The sequence below is a fragment of the Littorina saxatilis genome, linkage group LG7 (assembly GCF_037325665.1).
Source record: "Littorina saxatilis isolate snail1 linkage group LG7, US_GU_Lsax_2.0, whole genome shotgun sequence".
In the NCBI taxonomy this organism is placed as follows: domain Eukaryota; kingdom Metazoa; phylum Mollusca; class Gastropoda; order Littorinimorpha; family Littorinidae; genus Littorina; species Littorina saxatilis.
The window spans coordinates 16,367,911-16,394,083 of NC_090251.1; the positions used below are offsets into that span (position 1 = coordinate 16,367,911).

The following is a 26,173-nucleotide window of genomic DNA, read 5'->3' on the forward strand; positions in this document are numbered from 1 at the left end:
AAGTCATTAAGACGAAAATATTCGTAAATGTACCCCTTTTCCATCCCACACACAAAAATTCGAAACTAAAGTTGAGAGGCTTCGGTTGTACTACATCCGGGGTTTCATCGAGAATATGGCCGATTCAGCAACATGGCGTTCTTGAAGACCAATTCTTGAGACAAATGGGTCGTTGAGGATTTGTGAGGTGTAGTGAAATATTCGACAATCAATCTACAAGTCAGAGAGTGCCAGAAGGTATAAACAGTTATCTACAGAGCCTAAGCGTAGCGAATTGATTGTGGTATTTGTGCATAGAAAATTCTTTATCCGGCCTACATTTTCTCGGCAAACGCAGTCGCTGATTCTTCGTGCACCTGCAGAGTTTGTTGATCAGAATCTTTGTTTTCGGGATTATGTGGTGTAGAATGCTATGATGGTGTTCCTTGGATATATTACGGTGATGATTAGTTTTATTATGCGTACGGATGCTTTCGAAGTGAATGCGGGTCTTGCAAGTAATTCTGGTTCTGTTTGATTTGGGGCGAGTCCTGGATTTTGAATGGCATGTTGGATCTTCAGAATCGGAAGGAGTGATACCGACAATGTCACAATTTGTGTGTTTTTGATAGTCTGGTACTTACTGCCGTGAAACTTGCAGGACTTTGCTTTTGGATTTCTGCATGCGTTTTGTTTAAGCCTGCGTTCAGAAAATTCTTCGTTTGTTTCTTGTGTTATCTTCACCGGTAGGTCATCAAATGCTTTTATCCGGGTTGCTCTCAGTCTCAGGGAGTAAAGTGACTGATAAACATATTCATAATAGTACTATAATTGGTTGAGCTATGTTAAAGGCATCAGTAATTACCCAGTTTCATAAAGTCAGTGTGATTCATTTACAAATTGATAATATGAGTCTGTTATGACTGAACTTGAAGAACAACCGATAGACTTCAATTTGAAGAACAATGCCCTCCTCATTTTCTTTCATTTGATGGATTTGGATTCCCATCCCTCGGACTCTTTTTTTTAAATTTTTTTTTTACAGAAATGTTATGGTATCACTATCAGTATGATTTAGTTTTATTTGTAAAGGCTATAAATGGAGGCTGGTTAAGATTAGAACTGTAGAAGAAAAGCACTTAGGTGAACAAATGAGTGTTCAATGAGACCTCCCTCACACATGGCACGCAAATTGTAAATTGTAATAGGCCTACTTGTGAGCTTAGTATAGTCCCTCTCAAAATGTTGGTTACTGCTTTTTCGTGATTATTTGATTCCGCATATTGGTTAGATCAACTGATTTATAGTTGGCAGCCCTTAGATTTTAGAATTAAGATTAAGAAGGCCCATTAGTCCTGCTTCTACTTCTAGCTTTCAGTGCAAGAGTTTGCTCCCTTGAACTGCACTGAAGGTTGAGTTTCCCTAATCACAAACTTGAGTTTAGATCAGGTGTTGTTTGACAACAATGATTAGGCCACAAAAAAAAAAGGTCTGTTTACGGTAACATAGGCCAAAAAATAGGGTCGGTAGGTCGGGATTTTTTTTTTCTCCCAAAAAACCATATTTTTACGTTATTTTGCAAAAAAACCAAAAGTTTTTTTTTCTTCCCCAAATGCCAAAAAAAAAGTCTAGGGTCGCGCGAAAAAAATAGGGTCGGTCGGGTTACCGTAAACAGACTATTTTTTTTGGGGGGGGCCTTATGCAAGAAAAAAATGTTGTTTCCAATGTCAATGACAAGAAGAAAAAAATAGGGTTGATTGTTGGCTTTTTTAACACTTTCTACCCCACCTATGTTGACCAAGATTTGTTTAACCGAGATCAGCTGTGCTGCAGCAGGTCACTCAGAATTATAGTAACAGTGTAGTATCGGTGTATCAACACGCTGGAATGCAGGTGTTAGATGGACGTTACAGGAAGCCACTGAAGCTAACATATATTCGTACCTGGTCAGATAGAGCCATATGAGTGGGTACGGATATATCCGTACCTGGGAGACAACGAGTTAAATTTGAAGTAAGCAGTTGGTTGCTTTTTAGTTTTAAAGGCACAGTAAGCCTCCCGTAAACCATCACAGAGCTCCCCGAGCGTCTAAATACAGTACAAGCATACTTCCATTTGAACGCTCACCGAACGGGAACATCCTGGCTGCTTTCTGTCGAGCGTGAGACATTTTCAAAGAATTTATTTTCGTAGACTTGTTCCGTTAACAACAACGGCGCCTCGTTTTTGCGCTAGACCTAACTTTTAAAATCTAAATAATAAATTGACAGCTTGTTACACAAACATTCTTTAATCACAAAAGAATTCGTTTTTCATCAAGACAAGATCAGAACAATTCGAAGTTGTGAAAGTTTAAAAAAAGAAAAGCCCGGAAGCAGGGTCACGCAAGGGTCGTAGCAGACGACGGCCGGTTTATCAGTGCAAATCGCCGTTCCTCTCAACAGTCAAAAACCATCGCTAGAGTTCTTGTGAACCACAGCCGTTGTTTTGTGCATAAAAAAAACGTGCTATTGTAGATAAGCTCACGTCGAGTCGCATTCAAATGACTAACTATGACGACTGCATTGTGAAAAGGGAAAACTGGATCACACGGGTTCACGATGGCTCAGGGGTAAGATAAACCACGCAAAAATAAATTCTTTGAAAATTGTTCGCTCTTTACGGAGGGCACCTAGGATGTTCTCAATTGGTGAGTGTTTAAATGAAATGGTGTTTGTACTGTGTGTAAAAGCCTGACCGTATCTGTGATGGTTTACGGGAGGCTTACTCTGCCTTTAAGCTAGGGTTACCTGCCTGAATCAATGAATGGATTATCTTTCCGGGAACAAAAGGCGCAGGTTTTCATTGACCGGAATTTGTGCGAGATTGTGTCACCCAGATCATATGTTGGAGAAGGGTGGCTTCCCTTCTGTTGTTTGCAAATGTTTTCATTTAATTTTTTTGTTTTAACAAGAAGTGTTATGATTGAGAGAAGAAAATAAGATTTGTTGGGTAGCTTTGTGGGACTGGGGGTGGGACTGGGAACATTCAGTAGTTACTCGTACTTGGAAGGTAGGCCGCTTTTTTTATAACAAATTTTACAATTGGAAATACAGTAGTTAGACTAGTTATTACAATTACAACAGCACAGAATGAGTTAATGTTATGTTTTGTTAGTAACCAGGATTCTGTTCCCTACTCCTTGCAGAATAATTGCAAGCGTTTTAGACTGTTGACTTACCACATGTGATTCAGGTTGAAAATACACAACAAAATTCTTGATATGATAATGATATTTTGTTTGAGTAAATTGTTCAACAGAACCATTTGCACATGAAAGGTGTGGATTTTGGCTCTGTTGTCACCCACAAAAACTTCCTCTACATCTTTTTGTAATGTAGATCTTCTAAACTCACAAAATAAGCATGGGCAATGAATCTCTTCACCACATGCACAGATGTAAAAGAACTAAAGTTGTATGCTTTGCAGTGTTGTTCTCAGACCTCAGTTTTCGGTCACTCGACACATACTTTTTTTTTTATAGTTCTGAATAATCGAACGTCCGATAGTTTTAACATGTAGGAGGTTGTCTGACAAACAGGTTTTTTTTGGTAGCCTGGACAATATTAACAATAGTGCTTTGAATCTCCTCTAGGGTTTGAATAGCTCCAGCCATGACATAAGTCTTGTAGACCTGCATCAGATTTCAAAGTCATGGCCGGGTCCAAAAAGGAAATATTGGCTTGAACGTTTTGTTGTTTGTTTTTTGCTTGAATTTTTGAAATGTCAGGCACTTCAAAAATTTGATGACCTGTAGTAATTCTTGACATGACCAGAGTTTTTTGGATTTCACTAAAATTTGAAGGTCTTAAGAAGTAAAATGAAAAACAAGAGGCGAAGCCATCAAGGCTCACGTAAGAAATCGACAAACAGTAACACAAACTCAATCACTCCGTCACACATACACACACACACACACACACACACACACACACACACACACACACACACACACACACACACAGAAAGAGCATAGGTGAAACTGTGCAAGAAAGCGAGACACTAGATCTAGATCTGTCTGTCTGCATGTAGCCTACTTACAGGACACGACTGCCAACTAGTCTCGGCGCGCTCAAAATAATAATGACCGAGACTTTCAGTACTTCCTTCGCGTGACGTCTAACCCTCTTACGTCATAATGTGACGTCAATGTAATGTGACGTCTTCAAATGTTAGAGTTTCTACCACAGACATACACACACACGCACGCACAAACACACACACGCACAAACGCACAGACAGACAAAGTTACGATCGCATAGGCTACACTTACGTGAGCCAATAAGTAAAAAATAAGAAACAATAAGAAAATTGTGAATTTATTTAATCAAATATTTCTAAAACTAGAGCTTAAAAACGTTACCCACTTCCGGGGTCTGATGTGATGACCTCCTGACATCACTCAAATCTAGTTGGCCCTCGTCAATTTCAAGGTCATGTAAAAGAAAAGAAAATTATCAATTTCTTAAATGTTTTGGATGAAAAAAAAATGGTATTAGCTTTGCGTTTGACATTTCACTCACTTTTAGAGTTTGATGACCCTCCAGCCGGAGGCAAGTCAATTTTAAGGTTACGTTGGGTAACGTAAAAACAAGTGGTAAATTGTCATTATCTTGGAAGTTTGCAGGGATGTCATGAGGTATCGACTATCGGTCATAGTCCAATTAAATGTCGCGAATGTCCGATTCATATCGTCAGGTGTTGGTCAGTTGTCCTATCATACTTCGAAGAGGGCGGACATAGTCCGATTAAATTTTGTTTGCATTTTTCAAAGCGCTTACATTACAATTAATTCATTAATTACATTACGTTCAATTTAGATCACAGATCTCGACCTTGACAGAATTTTGCGGCTATATGTACTCAAGAGCACAAAACTAGGTAACCCTTTTCATATTCGGCAAAATGTGTAAACCACACATAACCGCCACAGAGAGTCTGAAAGACAGCAATATATTTGCAACAAGAACTGATACAGTTCATCAGTAACTGATAGAGAGAAGAGAACAGATGCTAGCAGACGATGATGTCTATGACCATAATGTCTGTCATGTAAAATGTCCTATTGAAATTCATAAAGCCAATCAAATATCCTATTCATGTTGATGAAGTCAGGACATTTGTTCGATTCACGAACATTTGTAGGACTAGGAACATCTCTGTGTTTAAAACTGTAGTGTTCAATTTCACACTCTAATGTTTCTATGACCTCCACACATGCCTGAAGGCTGGTTGACCCTCATCACATTTAAAGGTCATAATGGGATGAAGGTAGCTCTAGAGTTATTATGAAAAATTGTCATTTTCTTGGACTTTCTTTAAAACTTCACACACTTCCAGAGTTTGAATGACCTCTAAACATGACTCATGTCTGGTTGATTCTGTTCGAATTTCATGGTCACAAGGGTGTCAATTTCCGGTTGATAAGTAGGAAAAGGGTCATCACCTTTAAATTTTAATATGGAGCAAGAGTGGCAGTTAATTTGTATTTCTTTTCATATTATGTGACAAAGGTGAGTCCTATGAAGTATGATCATTTGCTCCTGGTATTTTTGTGTGTGGGGGGGTCCTGTGTTTAATTTAAATAGCCTTAGTGTAATATTGATCTTAACGTCATATCCCTTGCGTTGCTAATGATATCCACAGACCAAGCAAATTTCAAGGCCACAAGGGGTTAAATTCAGGTTAATATAAAATACAGTGTTGTGCCCAGACCTCAGTCGTCAGTCATGCATGCATACCTTTTTGATCTGGCGCTTTGGTTTGACCCCTGACCAATCGACCCTCTGATAGTTTTGACATGAAAGCTGAAGAGTATCAATAAAACTATTAAATTGGCTTTTGAAAGAAAGAGGGGACACAATCCAGCTCTGATCCATCTTTCAGACTACTCTGGATACTGTCCCCTGATGGTAATGTCTGCCTCCCATTCCAAATTGCCCTCACCAAGTCTCCCTCGCGTGCCTCTATGAAACGCCCGAGTTGAGTTGTTCGGTAACCGTAAGGTATCAGTCTTGCTTCAGATACCGTGCTGTGCAGTGCACGAAAAAAATCTTTTACCTTGGCTTGCTTTTGAGAGAAGTGACAGGTTCAGGGTTTGCAAATTGCAGTCAGACTGAGCACTTGTCAACAGCTTGGGCTTTTTATAGGCCGCGCAGTTGGAGACTTGGGTAGAAAAAGGAGACACACGTGCACGGGGCTAGGGAACAGTATCCAGGGTAGTCAAAGATTGACCTGCACAACTGAATTGTGCCCCCTCCTTCCTTCAAAAGCTAATTAATTAGTTTTAAATATTGTTACTCTTCAGCTGTGATGAGGTCTTTTATTGGTTTTAAATAAAATCAATTTTTCTACCTAGTGGACATAGCGACCTATCATAGGTATGTGATTTGTTAAGTTTCTATTATCTTTCATTGGCTCTGTCGACTCCTGTCTTGAACAGCTTGCTTCCCTTTATTTATAAGAATAATATAATAAACCGGCCGTATGGCGTGGGCGTCCGGAACAAAATCTCAAAAACCGTTTGGAATTCTGAGTAGGGAGATCCTTTTATGAAAATCTAAAATGGCGCCAGCGCCTTTCGGCAATTGGTCATTCCATTTTAGAGCTGGATAGCCAACATAATGTTGGTCACACTTTAAATTAATGCAAGCTCTTGGAGTTTGCTTTCCAAAGTGATACGAAGGGAACAGGAGCATATATGGGTATTTATCAACTATATTTACCTTGAACAGTGTGATCAACAAAACGTACAATACACGAATACGAACGGACAAATTTGAAACGGATGAGTCGATACTGTTTCCCATGTTCGAGAACTCGCGTGTAAATTGTAATGCATTGTCCGAAGTCAAAATTTCTCTTTTTACTCCTGAGGACAGTGGGCCGGGTTGGCTCAATTGTTTGAGTGTCCGACAGCTCCTTAGTTACGTTGGTGGTCATGGTTAACTGCATGTAGTAGTCGTTAACCACTTCTAATTAATGTACTTCTGGACCCATACATAATTTCAGTTTTGGTCCAACTAACCTTTTGTCCTGTAAAGCCTTGTGTTAATTTTGGCGAAGTCAAAAATCAGTTGTTGCAGTGGAGCTTTTGCGAAGTCCAAGTATAGGAACTCTGGGCTGAGAATAGATTTTCTTTTTTTGTCTTGGCATGATTAGCCTGAATCATGTGAATGCGCTCGTGCTTGTGCATATGAAATTATAACTGTCAGAGGTTTGGTTCTATCTGAGTACTTTACGTCTGAAATTGTACTTTATGTACAAGTAAGTTTAAAACTGAGGTCTCTCTACAAGTATTGCTATCCGGGGTTATGTGTTTGAAAAGATAGGGCTGATAATACTGTACAGATTTATGTAGATCAAAGGCGGCATGTAACCCGACGTACACTGTCTGCACGACCTTGACTTTTGCGCTGGTATCTTCCTGTTTGCTCTGTTAGTGCTGAGCATACTTTATTTTCAAGAAGGATCGGGGGGGAATTCGTAGCCAGGACCTCAAGATTTTTGTGGCCAATGTTCTCTTTGGAGCTAGAGCAGCAGATAATTTCTGATTCATGATGAAAGTATCATGATTCATATTATGAGCATTCGCTCTTCTCGAGATTTTTGTGGCCAATGTTATCTTTGGGGCTAGAGCAGTAGATAATTTCTGATTCATGATGAAAGTATCATATTAGGCCTAAAAAAAAAATAGGTGTGGTTACGGTAACCCGACCTACCCTATTTTTAGGGGCCGACCCTATAAGTATGACTTTTTTTTACATTTGTCAAAAAAAAAAACAACAACAACAAAAACGAGTGCAGAAAACGCAATGAAAGCGAAAGCGCTCGAGTCGCACACTTATTTCCCTGTCAAGTAGGTTTAATTTGTACACATTAGAAAAAAAAAGTGATTGCCTATCTTCCTACCCTATTTTTTTTGGCTATGTTACCTTAACCACACCTTTTTGACTCACATGCGAAGCAAAAGTGAGTCTATGTACTCACCCGAGTCGTCCGTCCGTCCGTCCGGACGTCCGGAAAACTTTAACGTTGGATATTTCTTGGACACTATTCAATCTATCAGTACCAAATTTGGCAAGATGGTGTATGATGACAAGGCCCCAAAAAACATACATAGCATCTTGACCTTGCTTCAAGGTCAAGGTCGCAGGGGCCATAAATGTTGTCTAAAAAACAGCTATTTTTCACATTTTTCCCATTTTCTCTGAAGTTTTTGAGATTGAATACCTCACCTATATATGATATATAGGGCAAAGTAAGCCCCATCTTTTGATACCAGTTTGGTTTACCTTGCTTCAAGGTCAAGGTCACAGGAGCTCTTCAAAGTTGGATTGTATACATATTTTGAAGTGACCTTGACCCTGAACTATGGAAGATAACTGTTTCAAACTTAAAAATTATGTGGGGCACATGTTATGCTTTCATCATGAGACACATTTGGTCACATATGATCAAGGTCAAGGTCACTTTGACCCTTATGAAATGTGACCAAAATAAGGTAGTGAACCACTAAAAGTGACCATATCTCATGGTAGAAAGAGCCAATAAGCACCATTGTACTTCCTATGTCTTGAATTAACAGCTTTGTGTTGCATGACCTTGGATGACCTTGACCTTGGGTCAAGGTCACATGTATTTTGGTAGGAAAAATGTGTAAAGCAGTTCTTAGTGTATGATGTCATTGCTAGGTTTAGTTATTTGACCTTGACCCTGAAGGTCATGTAAAGGTCAAGGTCAAGCATGTGAGTCGTATGGGCTTTGCCCTTCTTGTTTTTTTTTGCCTTAGCATTCGCTCTTCTTGAGTTTTTTGTTGACCACCTTGTAGTACAATGATGATGTCATATCACTTGTATTGCTAGTGTTATCCACAGATCTAGCGAATGTAGCATAGGTCTTTGATAACTGTACTTCTTCTTAGTTATATCATTTAGAGATTTTCTTTCGGACTCACCTTCGTAATAAATAGTCTTTTTAATGTGAAGTGTCCATAGACCAAAAAAAAGTAACTGAGATTTTCTCGGATGTTATTCAAACTAAAGTTTTGACATTCTACACACTTCTAGAGTTTGATGTTCACCAGATATGATGCATATCAAGTTGACCTTTGTCACATTTCAGGGTCACAGCGGCGGAAAATTTATTTCAGAGTCAAATTTGTGTGCAGACTCTCTTCGGTGTCCGAACTCCCCCCCGTGTACACTACATTGGGTGTGCACGTTAAAGATCCCACGATTGACAAAAGGGTCTTTCCTGGCAAAAATTGCTTAGGCACAGTTAATAATTGTCTACCTATACCCGTGTGACTTGGAATAATAGGCCGTGAAAGGTAAATATGCGCCGAAATGGCTGCAATTACTGGCCGTACAAAATTTCATCTCACACGGCATCACTGCAGAGCGCCTAGAACTGTACCCACGGAATATGCGCGATATAAGCCTCATTGATTGATTGATTGATTGAGTTATATTCGGGTCAAAATATGGAAAAGATATCAATTTCTTGAACATTGTTTATGCTAGAGCTTTGTAATTTCATACACTTATAGTTCTGGGGTTTGATGACCTACAACCTTACACAAATCTGGTTGACCCTAGTCAAATTTAGGGTCGTGTGCAGCTAAAAAAAAAAAATTCTTTTATTTCTTCCACGTTTTTAAGTAAGAGCTTTGAGTTTGAAACTTGACATACACCCATGTTTAACATGCCTTAAGTTGCAAGGTCACCGTAGGGTCAAGATTGGGTAACAAAAAAAGACTTGATTGTTTTACTTTTTGAAGTTTACTTGTATATTTTTGAAACTTGACATGCTTCCAGGTCATATTTCAAGGTCACACCCTTAGTTGATTCAGTTCAGGTCAAGAATAGGATATGTTTCTTCAAAGTCATTAGTCAATAGAGCAGCAAATAATTTGGTTTTGATTTATTTCAATTATGATGAAGGTTAGTCGTGTGAGCATTTGCTTTTCATGTTCTCCTTGTTTGTGCTCACAGAATACTTTTTGCCACCTGTGAGTGTGATGAACTATATTTACAGTGCTTTGGGTTAACTAGAAATGCACGGGGGGGGGGGGGGGGGGGGGAATTAAAGTGTTACTGAGGCAGCATAGGTGTTGGTGTATTTATAAATAAGTGACGTCCCCCTGTAAGTGTAACATGGAAAGGGTGTAACGTGAGGTCCCTTCAGAGGATATCTCCAACTCCAACTCCAAGTATAGGTTATCAGACTTATCATTTGTTTGTGTATTTTAAGTATCCTTCTTGTGAAAGTGCATAGCGGTTTAGTAAGAGGTGGGCATGTTGATTATGAGGCAGCTTAGTTTACTTTAAGAAGAGGAGATGGTCAAAATTGATTACAGGGGATAGCAGGATCACCAAAGAAAGTTTCTGGTTCAAGTATTGCATACCAATGTGGCAGATTGCCTGATCACGGACACAGTTGAAAGGATTTGTGCTTCGCAAGCAGCATACTGGTTCAGGTTGCCTGGCACCATACTTTGTGGCAGTTTTAAAGTGTGCCGTTGGTGGGACAATGACTGACAACACGAGGATGAATTGTCACCGCTCGGCTGCAGCACCAACCGTCGTGGAACCCTGGAGTTGGAGCAATTTGTAGCTTAGTGCGGACAGTTGGAGCACCTGCGTCTTTTCATCAGATTGAAGATGTTTGTGTCCTTATGTCCTTTCTTTTCAGGGACAGGTCCACACCGTTTTGCAGAAAAGTTTCACCATTGGCTGAAATTGGACTGAATTGTCATGCATTTGTAGATTTATGTATGCTGTATAGTTTTAATCAATGGGCAGGCTGGAAATAAGGTGGCTATTTTTTGTTAGTTTGCATCTGGACTTTTCATGATTGACCTTAATGACTGATTTAAATTTCTTGTTCTCTCCTAACTGATCTTTCACAGGTTCCCGATGTTCAAACGAGTTGTGGAGACTGTGTGGCCGCTTGGGGTCACGCCACCCCAGCGGCCTTTGCTTTCCATTTTTCAGACTCGTTTGGACATTGGGGCCTGCTCCGCGTTTCAGCTGACCACCAAAATAGGTCATCCGATTTGCCGACTGAGACTTTCGTTGTGGCCGATGATGAAGTTGAATTTTCCCAATTTTGACAACAGAAAGCATGGAGATTGACGAGAGAAAAGTCTAGAGCAAACTAGTAAGTAATAGCCACTTTGTTTTCCTTTGTTCTCCAATTGTACTTTTTTCATTGTGCCTGTTACACATGCTGGATTCTTTGTAAATTTATGTTTTCATTAACTGGAGACGCATGCCTTCATTGTTGATTAAATTTTTTCAAGAATTGGCTTTGGTGTGTGTGCATGTAGCATTCTCACTAGCAGACGGCTACTGTTATATAACCTGAACTCATTTGTTGATATATTATGGTCAGAATCATTTTCTTTTACAAGATATTTAGTGTTAAAACTGTTCTTGTGACCTTAAATGGTGCAGACATGATAGGGTCTTTTTTTAGTAGTATCACTTTTTTCAAAAGCTTCATGTAAAAGAAGACTATGACAGTAAGGCAGCTTTTTTTCAACTGAAACTGACATTGTTCTTTTGCATGGCTCAAAGCAAAGTAATAAACTCAAAACAACTAAAATTAAAAAGTTAAAACATTTTTAAAAACTGCTGGAAAAGTATACAAGGAATACACACTTTTATGAGGAACAATGTCTAATTTATTATGCACTGATGAAGAAACTAAACTTTACCATGGGCCTGGACTGGTGTAAATCACTAAATCAGTAAATGTGGCAAATTTAGAATCGGAGGAGGGAGGTTAAAGGTAGGAGCTACCATAAAATACGCCGTTCTTCTCTTCAAGTCATTTGACCACAACATTCATGAAAACAGAACTGTTTGTGTTAAAATTTGGTGTGCATTGGCTTCAATGTATGTAGAATGATAGTATATGGTCCCAAAGAAATTTGCTTTTAAATTGACTTTAGTAAAAAAAAAAAAATTAAGCAAAGCGTTGAATGGAAACGTGCTACTTCTCGGATGACAAGATATTTTCAAACCTATTCATCAGAATGATTTGAACTTCAGCAGAAATGTTTAAGACATGCTGGTAGATGTTTTGTTCCACAGGCTAAGCTCTAGGCGGGAAAGTTAAAGAGATACACATTTTCCAGTTTTCATAAATTATGTACCCACAAAGTCAACATTTGTATTACTTTAACTTTTTATCCTAGAGCTTAGCCTGTGGAACAAAACATTTATCAGAATGTCTTAAACATTTCTGCAAAAGTTCAAATCGTTCTGATGAATAGTTTTGAAATTATCTTCTCATCTGTGAACTAACATGTTTCAGTTTCACTTTGTTTATTTTTCATTTAATAATTTTTACTCAAGTCAAATCTAAAAGCAATTTTTTATTTTGATCATAATTATACTATTATTTTACATACATTAAAACAAATGCACACCAAATTTTAACACAAACAGTTCTGTTTCATGATTGTTGTGGTCAAAAGACTTGAAGAGAAAAACGGTGTATTTTCAAGGTACACAACGTAGCTCCTAGCTTTAACGAAAACTAATTAAGAACTGCATTTGTTCATTTGAATCTTGATAAAACATGTCCATCCAATTCTTCCTTCTTTTCAATTTGTTGCATTGTTAATGAATCTCATTTAGTATGTCAGAAGAAAATATATCAAGCAATTACAAACACACTGTACTGTAGAAGTCTTTGTTTGTTTGTTTTGTTTTTTAAAATGTTGCTGAAAATGATTCAAACAGAAAAATAAGTTCTTTAGACTGCTGCTTAGGCTTAGGCAGTAACCAGATGAAAATATTTTGATGGCAATAGTAGAAATGTTTCTGTGCATCTAAAGCAGATTATACAACAAAACATATTTTAGCGACAGCTTCAAAATGATTTTACAAAAAGTACTTTGGAAGACTTTATCATGCTGGTTTGTCGTTGGGTATGGAAATTAAATGTATACATAAAAAGATTTAGAAAATGTGTCAGAAACTCTCAAGGTTTTTTCTTTTGTCTTTGCCAGATTTCTTTCTTCTGTCCCTGAACTTTGTTGGTTAAGGCAGAATAAGCATATCAAAGTATTAGTGGTAATGTCAATCCTTCCCAGGTTGTTTTTCCACCTCGGTTGATTTTCCTGTGTTCCATTTTGTAAGAGAGGAGAGGCAAAATAGACAAAGACAGAAAATAGGCACAGTGAAACACAATTTTTAAAAGCTATCTGCTTTTAGAAAATCAAAAACATTTTAGATGGACAGAAAATCTACCATCACATCTATTCAGATATTTGACACTAGCATACCGTCGACAAAGTCCAGAAGAACCTAACTAAATTGCTGCCTGGCAGAACAATGTAAAACTAGCTGTATGCTGTTGACAGTCGTATCTGAAAACTTCTGAGTGCAGAAGACAAACCTTCCAAAACCTGCTCATAGGGAAAGGGGAGATAATAATCACCCTCCAGAACCCTAGGTTTTCTGATGTATTTATGATCTTTGGCTTCCCATGTTAAGAGAAAAAGATTGCTTTCTGGGGAATAAAATGAAGAAACGTAAAATTTATGCTAAAATGATTTAAACTCTTTTTTGAGTTTGAAAAAAGTTAATTTTTTTTAGTTGGCGTATTGATCCAATTTAAAAAAAAAATTGCATTATGCTTTAGCCATTTTAATTTTGCTGCTAAACTTGGAGTTTGTCCACTGCTGTCACACCCTTTCTGAACTCACCGCAAATTAGTCACATCCGCAGAGTTTTCAGAATGTAGAAATTACACGATGCCAGTCATGAATAAAATCTAAAGAACACAAAACGGCATACATCTCTTTCCTGTTTTTGCTCCTGTTATCAGAAACTTTCATTGTTGTAGTCTTCTGAAAATGCCGACATAATGTTTATTGCGGTTGCAGAAAGGATGACAAGTCTTGTTGGTAGCCATGTCGCTGTATTGACAAGCAAGTGAATATTTCTTAATATTCAACAAATGCAAGCTCATAAACTCAAGTGCACACTGCTAAAATCAAACTTCAACCAGGAGAAGAGATGGTGGCGTAAAAAGATATTCTGTAACATTAAATTTATTACATTTGGTACCCCCCGCGGGTTAGGGGGAGTCCCATATTGGTTGGGACGAGAAAGAATTTACCCGATGCTCCCCAGCATGTCGTAAGAGGCGACTAACGGATTCTGTTTCTCCTTTTACCCTCGTTAAGTGTTTCTTGTATAGAATATAGTCAATTTTTGTAAAGATTTTAGTCAAGCAGTATGTAAGAAATGTCAAGTCCTTTGTACTGGAAACTTGCATTCTCCCAGTAAGGTAATATATTGTACTACATTGCAAGCCCCTGGAGCAAATTTTTGATTAGTGCTTTTGTGAACAAGAAACAATTGACAAGTGGCTCTATCCCATCTCCTCCCTTCCCCTGTCGCGATATAACCTTCGTGGTTGAAAACCACGCTAAACACCAAATAAAGAAAGATTACATTTGGCCAACGAGTTAAGAAGGGTATTTGTCGTCTGCTAAAACTATAGTCAGAGAGGGGTTACCGCTGTTACTTTGTCTGCCAGACTGAGATGGAAGTTGTTTATATGACTCTGGGATGGTGACATGATTGGTTTAAATTGTGAGATGCAGGCATGGGAATTGTCCGCCGAAAGGCAAATTTCCGCCGAATTTTTTTTTTCTACTGAAAAAATAAATGGGGGAGGCAAAAATGGTTCTAGAAACTGAATTTAATGGCAAATTTGGAGCTTAGATGACACCTAATTGCACCATTTGGGTTCTTTGGAGAAAAAGAAATTCCGGGGGGGGGGGGGGGGGGGCATGCCCCCGAACCCCCCCTAGCAGGGCTAGGCGCTTCGCGCCGTCGACTTTACTATTACTTACAAATTTTCAGCCTTGTTTACTTTTTACATTTTGTAAAGTTTTGACTAAATGTTTTAACATAGAGGGGGAATCGAGACGAGGGTCGTGGTGTGTGTCTGTGCATGTGTGTGTGTAGAGCGATTCAGAGTAAACTACTGGACCGATCTTTATGAAATTGTACATGACAGTTCATGGGTATGATATCCCCAGACGGTTTTTTCATTTTTTCGATAACTGTCTTTTATGACGTCATATCCGGCTTTTTGTAAAAGTTGAGGCAGCACTGTCACACCTTCATTTTTCAATCAAATTGATTGAAATTTTGACCAAGCAATCTTCAACGAAGGCCGGACTTTGGTATAGCATTTCAGCATGTAGGCCTAAAAATTAATTAATGACTTTGGTCATTAAAAATCTGAAAATTGTAATTAAAATTATTTTTTTATAAAACGATCCAAAATTACTTTTATTTTATTCTTCATCATGTTCTGATTCCAAAAACATATAGATATGTTATATTCGGATTAAAAAGAAGCACTGAAAAGTAAAAATATAAAAATTATGATTAAAATTAAATTTCCGAAATCGTTTTAAAAACAATTTCATCTTATTCTTTGTCGGTTCCTGATTCTAAAAACATATAGATATGATATGGTTGGATTAAAAACACACTCAGAAAGTTAAAACGAAGAGAGGTACAGTAAAGCGTGCTATGCAGCACAGCGCAACCGCTACCGCGCTAAACAGGCTCATTACTTTCACTGCCTTTTGCACTAGCGGCGGACTATGGTCATTGTGAAAAAATGCAGTGCGTTCAGTTTCATTCTGTGAGGGCCACAGCTTGACTAAATGTAGTAATTTTGCCTTACGCGACTTGTTTTTTAAATTCCCATGCCTGGAGATGGAAAGAGGGTAGAATGTTACAGTTTGTGTGACCTTGTTAGTGAAGGATAAATGCAAGACTGAAGTGAAGTTCATTGAATAAGCTTTGTAGCAACGCTCATTGTAAACTAAAGGGGTACATGCTTGGTGTGAAACTGTTGCTTACCATCAGAGTTGTGGAAGTTAAATAAGGTAAATGTGTATGTTACATAAATTGGAAAAAAAGAACAAAATGGCATTGAGACAAGGGAATAATGCTTTTTCACGGTCAGTTCATTAAATAGTTGAACTTATCTGTTTCATTATTGATGTGTATGTGGATAACAAAATTCTTATTAAGAGTTGAGGCAGGCAGGGAAAGGTTCTGAATGGTGAAGTTGAAATGGACGTGAGACTGTGGCCAGTGAACAGGCATGGAAATTCTCCTCGGATTCGAGGATTTCCGAGAAAAGCTACACATTTCCGAGAGGAAAAAAATCCTCTTCCAAGAAGAACAAAAATCGAGGAACAAAAATCTAAAAAGACAGTATGACAAATATCCTCCATAAAACCGTCCCCTCTTTTAGTGAGATTCCGCCCGCATTAGTCACTTTTTTAAACGAAGAGTAGGTGTGTTAGAATAATATTAGTTCAGTTAAAGGATTAAAATAATCGTTGGTTACTGGCAATACAAAACTTGTATTAAATTTGATCAGTTTTTTGCTGTGTAAAGGTCATGAAACATACTCCCAGAATGCGCCAGATTGCACAGAATTTAAACTAGATTTTTGTGTTAAATCCGGGGGACCCCCTTAGTTTTTCAAGATTTGTCTTTCAATCAATTCCTTTGCCTGAGTGAAATAGTCTTGTGTCTTGGCTTACAATCAAAAGTGTAGCCTAAGATTACAATGGTCTCTTTGCCATGGAGACTGAAGCTGGAAAGGTGTGAAGAAATATTGCATTAGTCAACAAGATATGGGATGGGTGATGATGATAGTACAGATGTCTAGCTCCATCATATCCATAAAGTTATTCAATTTTCAAGCAGTCCACTGAAAGCTCCAGGTTGAAAAATAGTACCGTTTGGTGATATGTCAAGAATGGTGCTGTACTTGCCCAGAAGTTAAGAATCTTTTATTTTGAAGTCCAGAAGCAAAACTTTCAGCTGGCTTGAGTAAGCTCTTAGTAATTCAGGCATGAGAATCTTCCTCCTTTTGGAGGAATTCCTCCTTTTGAACGTCTCTAGGTGTTCATGTCTGAAATGGATAATCAGCACAGCAGATGATTTTGAAGTTGTAACTGTAAGCAACATTTGTCATGTGTAAATCATTTCTCCTTCTGGTTAAGGAAAACTGATAATTTTTTCCAAGTTTTGTGTTATATAAAATTTGGCCAACCTTATTTCCTCCATGTTGGTGATTTTCTATTCTCATGTCTGAGTATTGCATAAGAAAACAAATGTAAAGAGAAATTGGAGCCTGTCATGGGGAAAAACAAACCAAGAAATGAAAATAGAGCCCCAGCGTCATTGAAGACAGACTAATTGCTCTTCTCACTAATTGCTCTACTCGTAGTGATCTCTTCTTATCAGTATAAAACCTGAACATTTTGGCAGCATAGTTCTAAATTATTAATTAGTCCCTTTGAACATTTTGTTTCACACATAAGGCTGGAGCGACCTGTAGATTTAAAGCTTCAATACATTACTAGTGTTTGTGTTACAGCCTATTTGAGTAAACCAGTCATATTTTGGACATTAAATAAAACCTTTCACTTTAGTGTATATATCCTGAATAGAATTGTGAATTGTTTTCTTGAACTAAAACAATTGTAGCTGTTACTAAGGAGGAACAAAGTAGACGTCTTGATGAAAACAAGTTTTAGGCTGCCCTCCGCAGTGCCAGTATGAGATTCACTCTTTGCACTTACTTGCGATGTTAAAAATCACCATTGTGTGCGACAGATTCATACTCGCTTTAGTGAGTTTCTCTCAAGGGTGGTGTGCTGCCAGAAATGAAAATGAGAGATCGACATTTAATCAGTACAAATATAATCTGCAGGTGTGTGCGGGTTTTTTCTGTCTTTTTTGGTAAAAAATATTTTCAAACTCTGTCATTTTGGGAAAATAAAACCACTGTATTCCTGCTAGGAAGAAAAAGTTTTTGTTTCTTTCCGGACGCACGATTTTTTTCCTGAGGAAATATTTCCAAAGTCAATAAAGATTAAAAAGAAATTTTTTTTAAAATCAATTTTGTTCTTTTTTTTTTGCCCTGAGACCTTCCATTGTGAAGGACACAGAAAAAAATGCGATCCCAATAATTTTAAAGATCAGACAGTAAAAATAATACCACAAAATGTTACCTGATGCCCTTAGTGGACTGCCCAGTTGAAGGACTTACTTGTTCCATTTTGGTGGGAACGAATTGTTAAAAAGATGGTTAACAAACTGACATGAAGCAAGAATTTATATTACCCAACAGCCAAAAGTTCTTCTGTGTTGTTTTCATTTGATGATTTCAAGCATTTAAGAAAGAAAATAGGGAGACGGCCAAGTTTAGGGGTTGAGGTAAAAAGGATAGTGAGATAGTTGACTTCAACATGGAAAGACTTGCACTGTAAACAGCCCTTGTTTGCCAAAAAATCTGGCAGAGATTTAGAAGATAAATTAATATTAAGATTAGAAATTTGTAATGACTGGCTCACAAAGAAAAGACTACAGCAGTACAGCAGTACAGCTTGACACAGTGAGAATGCTATTTGAACCACATCAATTAGTAACTCTTGTTGGATATACAAAACATCCACACTAGGTCTTGCCAAAGCTTGTGTATTTTTCATAGCAAGCAGAAAACATTTATTGACAATAATTATTCTGTAAAAGAAGCTTTTTTTTCCAATCAATGATGACAATGATGGTTTTGCCTTGTAGAAATTCATCTGTTTTGAAGTGCAGAATCGAAGTACCATAAGTAACCTTTTTCCCTTTTGTTTTTTTTCCAGGTATCCTAGGCTTACTCTACAACATCAAGACAGAAATTACAACTAGAGTGCAGACACCAACATGTAAGCTGGTGCTCCAGGCACAGAACATCGCTTTCCTCAACTATTTGCACACGTTGCTGCCATGGACTACTCCAGCTCGCCGGATGAAGCCAGAATGGAGATCGATCTGGAAGCTCGCTCCGAGGGAGATGCTGGGAGTGGGATGCAAAACGAGATCGGCTTTGGCAACCAATACTCTCCCACCAATCCCACTGAGAACTCCCCCGCTGGTTCCCCTCGTGGGACAAGTTCAGGGACTCCCAACCCATACTCCCCTACCAACCCAACAGATGATATCGACTACTTTGAAGGAGATATAATTACCAGGACAGATAGGTCGGAAGCAGAGGAGGAGAATTCTATGCCGGCCAATGGTAGTAACGAAGGTGCTGACAGTAATTTAGAGAACAATCCATCAAGGGTGCTGGAAATAGACGAGGATAATCAGAACGATGACAGTGACAATGAAAACAGGCTAGTCATAGAGGAAGAGGAGGAGAAGGAAGAAGTGACAGAGGAAGAGAGAAAGGAAGAGGAGGAGGAAAGGGAGGAACAAAATAGTGGTGAGGAAGATGTGAAGGACAAAGAAAACGACGGCGAAGAAGGTGGTGGCGATTCTCAAAGACAGCATGAAGAGCAGGAGTCTGCCGGGCAATTTGAAATGTCAGATACTTTCTTGGACAATCTCAACCCCCAGGAATCAAGTCAAGAGGCAGAGGAGGGGGAAGGTGAAGACGAGGAAGGGGGTGAAGACAAGGGGATTGACGATTCTCAGTCGGATGAACAGAAAGAGAACCCAGCAGCTGGGGAAGCAGCCTCTTCCAGAGAAGAGGAAGAAAGTGAATCCTCCATAGACGAGATGGTGGTGGAAGAGAAAGAGGATTGTGCTGTTTCTAATGAGGAGGGGCAGGAAGTGGAGCCTTCTGAAGCAGAGAAAGAGGAAGCCGAGCCTTGTGAAATAGGGGAAGGGGATCGTTCTGAGCCAGAGAAAGAGGAAGGGCCATCTTTAATGAAGGAAAGAGAGGAAGCTTCTTCAGCTAAAGAGGTGGAGGAGGAAGATGAAGGAGAGGTACAGGAAGGCGGGAAGTCACCAAGCCCGGGTGTGGACTCGCCAGCTTCTGACGCAGAAGACAATCAGGGTGGGTGTACTGGTAAACAACACGATAAAGTCTAGAGTATGACAAATGACCACACTCTGAAATATGTAGTTGCATGTTTAAGTGATGCAATAATGATTCGCTGAAAAAGAAATGCATTTGGTTTTAGCTCCATGTATGTTTTATTTATTTACTTTTTTGTTGTTGTGGTATTGCAGATTATTTTGTCTTCGGTATTTAGGAGAAAATTTAAAGCTGACTACTGTTTGACCTCTCTTGTCATTTCATCAAAACACAAAACTTGCAACATTAATTTAGTGCAACATTAATTTAGTGCAACATAAAGTCGTTCAATATGTGTTACCTGTGAGATGCTGTGTACACATATGAAGCAGCCCGTCTAAAAACATGCCGTTTCTGGAATATATTTTCAGGAGGGGATACATCGGACATACTTCAGCTGTCAGCTGACAACGACCTGGAGAAAGACGATGATGCCGCCGAGAAACAACAGAGCAGCAAAGAGGAGTCTGCCGCTGACAAGGAACAGGAGTCCAGCGGTGATGAAAACGAGGCAGAGGAGGAAGGGGATTCAGACAGCAGCAGCAGCAGCAACAGATCCCCGGAATATGACTCCAGCCCTGCCCCCGAAGAAGATGATGATGACGACAGAGATCACCAGGAGACTCAAGACGGTCAGAGTGCAGCCAAAGTGTTCGACGGTGAGAACAGCGAGGACGGAGAAGCTGGGAGTGACCAGGAAAGGGAGAACCGGTCCGGGAGAGCTCCTGATGAAAATTCTAGCTCTACTGACGGCATCGATATCATGGAAACGAGCATCGACCTTGACGACAAGGAAGAGGCGCCTGAGCGGAGAGCGGGTTCGTTCGAAACCGCGTCTAAAGGAAGCCCGGCCTTGGGTGTGACCCGAGTGATTCAGCGAGCCAGCGCGGAGAAGGAAGGGGGGGATGGAGACTCGAGAACAGTGGAGGCCAAAGATGACGACAGTGAGGATGATGTTCAGATCATCGAGTGCCCGCCCCAGGAGCCTATAGACACTCTGATTGTGGATGATGATGACGATGATGATGTAATTCACACCAGGAGCACTCCAGGCACCAAACCCACCTCTCAGCAGCCACGCGTTCCAAAGAAGAAGAGGACGGTGGAGCAGGACGGTCATGATTTGCGCATTGTTATTCGTGAGGAAGGTCGTGACAGAGACGATTCTGATCGCCGTCGAAGGCACCGTGACAGAGACAGGGAAAGTCGTAGGGAGGAGAGACGCTCTGACCCTGAGAGACGCTCTGACCCTGACAGACGCTCGCGTGAAAGACGATCCGCTGAACGCTCTGCTCGAAGGCGGCACCATCGATCACGCAGTCGTTCCAGAGAAAGAAGGCGTAACAAAAGATCCCGGTCAAAGTCTCGCTCTCGAGAGAGAACAGAAAGGTCATCACGAAGAAGACGTCACAGAGAACGGTCCAGGGAGCGTGAGAGGTCACCGGAGCGTGAAAGGTCAGCAGAACGTGAAAGAGAGAGGGAAAGGGAGAGGTCATCTCACAAAAGGAGGCGACGAGATCGCAGTTACGAGCGACGTCGCAAAAGCCGATCACGATCTCATAGTCCCAAACACCACTTGGAAGACAACTGGAACAAAGAAAATCGTGAGGATCGTTCTGAACGAGAAGTGGGCGAACATAGCCGCCGAAAGAGTCGCCACTATCGTCGCCGGGAAGAGTCAAAGCGAGAACGCGAAGAATCCCCAGTGATAGAGGAAACGGAGAGGCGGAGCAGAAGGCATGCTCGTAACTGGAGCCCGAATGAAACTTTCCAGAAAGATCATTCAGAGGAAACAGATAGAGAGATCAGAAAGCATGCTCGTAATTGGAGCCCTGATAACACTTTCCAGAAAGAGCCATCAGAGGAAAAGGAGAGACGAAGCAGAAAGCATGCTCGTAATTGGAGCCCCATTGATACTTTCCAGAAAGAGCCATCAGAGGAAAAGGAGAGACGTAGACGAAGGCATGCTCGTAATTGGAGCCCTGATGATACTTTCCAGAAAGATCCGTCAGAGGAAACAGATAGACAGATCAGAAAGCATGCTCGTAATTGGAGCCCTGATGACACTGTCCAGAAAGATCCATCAGAGGAAACGGATAGACGGAGTAGAAAGCATGCTCGTAATTGGAGCCCCATTGATACTTTCCAGAAAGATCCATCAGAGGAAACAGATAGACAGATCAGAAAGCATGCTCGTAATTGGAGCCCTGATGACACTGTCCAGAAAGATCCATCAGAGGAAACGGATAGACGGAGTAGAAAGCATGCTCGTAATTGGAGCCCTGATGGTACTGCCCAGAAAGATCCATCGGAGGAACCGGAGAGACGAAGCAGAAAACATGCTCGTAATTGGAGCCCCGTTGAAACTCTCCAGAAAGATCCATCGGAGGTAAAGGAGAGGCGGAGCAAGAAGCACGCTCGCACATGGAGCCCCAGTGACACTTTCCTGAAAGATCCATCAGAAACCCCCTCCCCAGGGCAGTCACCTGCGCAGGAAGCAGAGGACGATGATGAAGAAAACAGAGACAACACTGATGTGGAGAGTGAGAATGAAGAGGCCGAGGTTGCTGCTGAGCAGTCGGAGGAGGAGGAAGAAGTAGTTGAGCGTCAGGTGGTCCTGGTTGAGCGAGAAGAGGACGAAGAGGAGGAGGAAAAGGATGAGAGAAAAAAAGTGGAAGCAGAGAAGGAGGCTGAGCAGGTTCAGCCTGAGGACATCCCTATTCCAGAACCAGAGCCCCCTACCGAAGAGCCACCACCCATGCCTGAGGAAGAGCCTCGAGAGAACCCTCCAGAGCCCAAAGACCTTCCCCCACCTCCCCCAGCGGAGAAGCCTGAGGGTGTGCAGCCCAAACCTGGCCACGGAGAGGGCTTGCTGCCGACGCCCATCCGACGCAGGGCTATGCTGGAGGAGTCGGTCTACGACCCCGCCCATCCCACTGAGGAGGAGACAGAGAGGGTGATGTTTGCCGGCGGTCCCAACCCCCCACCCCCTCACCCTGACATGATGGGCGGACCCCAACCTCCTCCCGGCCAACTGCTGAATGATGGAACGTTTGTGGGTCCTGGCCCAGGGGAAGGGAGCCTGCTGGGGGCACCTCCTCAGCGCATGTCTGTGCCCTTCGGCGCCCATCGCCCGCTGCTGATGAACCAGGTGCTCGCCGGTCGCCTACCCTTCTCCAATGGACCTTTCTCCACGCAGCTGTCTGCCCCGCCCCTCCCGCCGCGCTTCCGTTGGCAGGTTGGCGGTCCTGGGGGTGTCATCCCTCGCCAGAACCAGTTCAGTCAGCCCCTGCCACCCCCTCCCCCACCCCAAGGCTTCCCCGGTCAACAAAACGGAGGCTTTGAGGACGGCCAGTTCCCCTCTGGCCCGCCCCATCCAGCAGGCATGCACACCATGCAGCAGGACGGAAATCCTGTGGAGGAGAAATTCGACCAAACCCTGGCCCAAATCCTGACCGTCATTAAGGACGGGAAAGGAGAGCCAGTGCAGGGAATGTCCCCTTCTGTGTTCAAAGTTCCCCTGCCCCCTGGACCTCCTGTAAGGATGGGCAGGGGTCGACTGGCCCTTCCTCTGCCGGGTGACCCCTCGGAAGATTCCACGGAAGTGATGGACATGGACATGTCTCCGGATGAGGATGAGTGTGAGCTGGAGCTGCCCTCTCTGCCGGACATGGCTGACGCAGATTCCAAAGGCAGGAACTCCAAGCTGACCACAATCACTCACCTCAAGGTGCTCAACGACGCCATCAAGAAGTTGACAGCTCAGACCACTGATGACTTCCCCGCCTCTGCTGTGGAGCTCACCAATAAACAAAAGGTGGGTCAGTGAAGAAAAGAGAAGGGGATTAGTAAAGGCTGGCAAAGTTTTGAAGCTTTTTCGCCCATGATTTGTTTGCCAAATTATTTTATGTTGCTGTTTGTTAGGTCACTATTAGTCAATTTCAAGATGCAAGCCTTCATGTTGCTGTGTTAAATTATTGCTTTGTTTTTATTCTTGTCTCAGAAGACTGGAGAAGAAAAAAATCAAAACAAATAGCTACGACAGCTGATGCATCATAATATTTTGTCTTGATGTTTGTGGGGGGGGGGGGGGGGGGGGGAGATGGTGATGGTACTTGTGACGATTACTCTGGGGTTACGAAACAACATGTGTCTGTTTCAGTTCCTGAAGAAACTTCATCTCCAAGAACGTGTGGTAGATGAGGTGAAGCAGGCCATCCGTCCCTTCTACAGTCACAAGAAAATCACTAAAGACGAGTACAAAGAGATCCTCAGGAAGGCTGTGCCAAAGGTACACTACTTTCTGTGGGATGTTCAGCTGTTGGTGCTGTCAGCAACAAGTCATTATTTAACAAGGCTTCTGCTTTTTTGTGTGCAAATTTGGTGATTTCAGGACAAATGTGGAAATGAGAAATCTATTGCAGTGCTCAGATAGTTTGAATGAAAATGATCATTTGAATTTATCTACAGCGACAGTGCCAGTCATTTCAAGCTTTTTTTCTGTATTTTGCCCCTCTTGAAGTTGAAGTATCATGAATTTTTTGGAAATTATTATTTTTTTATTGATCTACATTATTTCAGAGCCTTTCAATTCGTTTATTGATTGATCATTTATTAATGTATTATTTGTTACTTTTTTTACCAGGTTTGCCACAGCAAGGGTGGTGACATCAACCCTCAGAAGATCCAACAGCTGGTGGAAGGTTATGTTAACAAATTCCAGAAAAACCGACGTCAGGGTTCAGGCAAAAAGGACAAATTGGCAAAAACATCCGCCAAGGAGAAAGTGAAAGCCAACGGGGAGCGTAGCAAACCCCCGAGATGATGCATGCTGTAGTTTTGCGTCCAGAAGTGTCGATTGGGGAAAACTGAGGCAGATAGAGAGCCACGGATAGAATCTTCAAATGTGATTTCCTAGGTTATGGTCCTGAAAATGTAATATATTTAAATGTACATGACAATGGAATTATGTAAAAGAAGGCAAGAATGTAAAAAGAAAAGTAACTCGGTGCAAGCATTGGCTGCTTTGGATTTTTATGGTGAAATGTATTTGTAAAAAATGACTTGATACGATGGTTTGTAATGTTCAAGTAGTATGATAAAAATTGTTGGGTCTGCAACACAATGATAAACTTATACTAGCACCTATGAACAGAAAGTGTGTGGATTGCTTCCTTATGCCTGCATGAAAGTTGTGAATTCACACTGTTTATATGGACATTGTTGAACTTAGTTATAGGCACTTCACTTTTACTGCCCCTCCATGTCTGCAGTATGGAGACAAAAAGTGTTAGTGATGTCTGGCACCACTGTAAAAAGAAAGAACATGTATTGTGTCAATTTGTTCCAATCACTTGACATCTCTCAAGCACTGCTGATGGCATGGGCACAGTTTTCGTTTGGAGTATGTTTGATTTTTCTCTCTCTGTTTATTTTGTGTGGTTGTTCTCCTTACACAGTAGTATTGAGCAAAGCTCTTCTTAGGTTTCCTGTTCTTTTCTTGGGTTGAATTGCAATGCCAAAATAGAAACTTAGTCATAAGTATGGAGCATAGAGTTTTATTCTAGGGCCTGTGGCTCTCCATATCTGAAACTAACATTTATACATGCAAGGTTTGCCCACTGAAGGTTTCAGATTCATAAGTTGTACTTCAAGCCAGTGTCTCCATATTTGTTGTAGTGTGTGTGTGTGTGCGTGTGTGAAAATTTGACTTGGAAGTGAGATTGAGAACCTTAAAAAGGCAGATAGTAGTACTTATAAAAAGTTTGGTATCGCTGAAAAACTTGTTTCTCAAACAAATATAATGTTTGACCAGACAGAGTTAACCGAGCTTTAAAAGAGATTTTTTTTTTAAGTGCATTTCTGTGTTTGCTTTTTAAATCCCAAGCAAATTAATGTGTTTGTTTGGTTTTTTAATTCAAAAGATGTATTTTTGTTCAAAAATACTCTTAATGAGTGTCTTTAGCAGAAGTATACTGGTCAGGAGATGCAACAGTGGTACCTGGCATGTGGGGCCCCTCTGATGAGAGGACGCCTCCCTTAAAAGAACACATTATGGGGTCCCTTTGTCTATTATCTCTACCAAAGTATACCTGTCATGACAGGCCACCTGCCATGAAGGGACACTTTTAGCTGGTCCCAAGGGTGTCCTTTCATCACAGGTACCACTGTATAACTAGTTTAGGATGCTGAGCATGTGTGAAATTGATCACAACCATGAAATTGTTCATTT

The 26,173-nt window shown here is 40.8% G+C and overlaps 1 protein-coding gene across 1 annotated transcript; it reads left to right on the forward strand.

Annotated features, from left to right (window-relative positions):
- Nucleotides 1-25,595, forward strand: LOC138970791 (zinc finger CCCH domain-containing protein 18-like). The gene is made up of 5 exons (XM_070343326.1): nt 1-237; nt 18,740-19,920; nt 20,313-23,758; nt 24,104-24,232; nt 24,587-25,595. Exons 2-5 carry the CDS (start codon nt 18,864-18,866, stop codon nt 24,764-24,766), a joined length of 4,812 nt encoding a protein of 1,603 aa, XP_070199427.1. The 5' UTR covers nt 1-237; nt 18,740-18,863; the 3' UTR covers nt 24,767-25,595.
- Nucleotides 25,596-26,173: the final 578 nt, after the last annotated feature.

Coding starts and splice junctions, on each gene's coding strand:
- LOC138970791 (XM_070343326.1), top strand. CDS start 18,864: ATGGACTACTCCAGCTCGCCGGATGAAGCCAGAATGGAGATCGATCTG. Junction 23,759..24,103: donor AGCTCACCAATAAACAAAAG/GTGGGTCAGTGA, acceptor TGTCTGTTTCAG/TTCCTGAAGAAACTTCATCT. Junction 24,233..24,586: donor TCAGGAAGGCTGTGCCAAAG/GTACACTACTTT, acceptor TTTTTTTACCAG/GTTTGCCACAGCAAGGGTGG.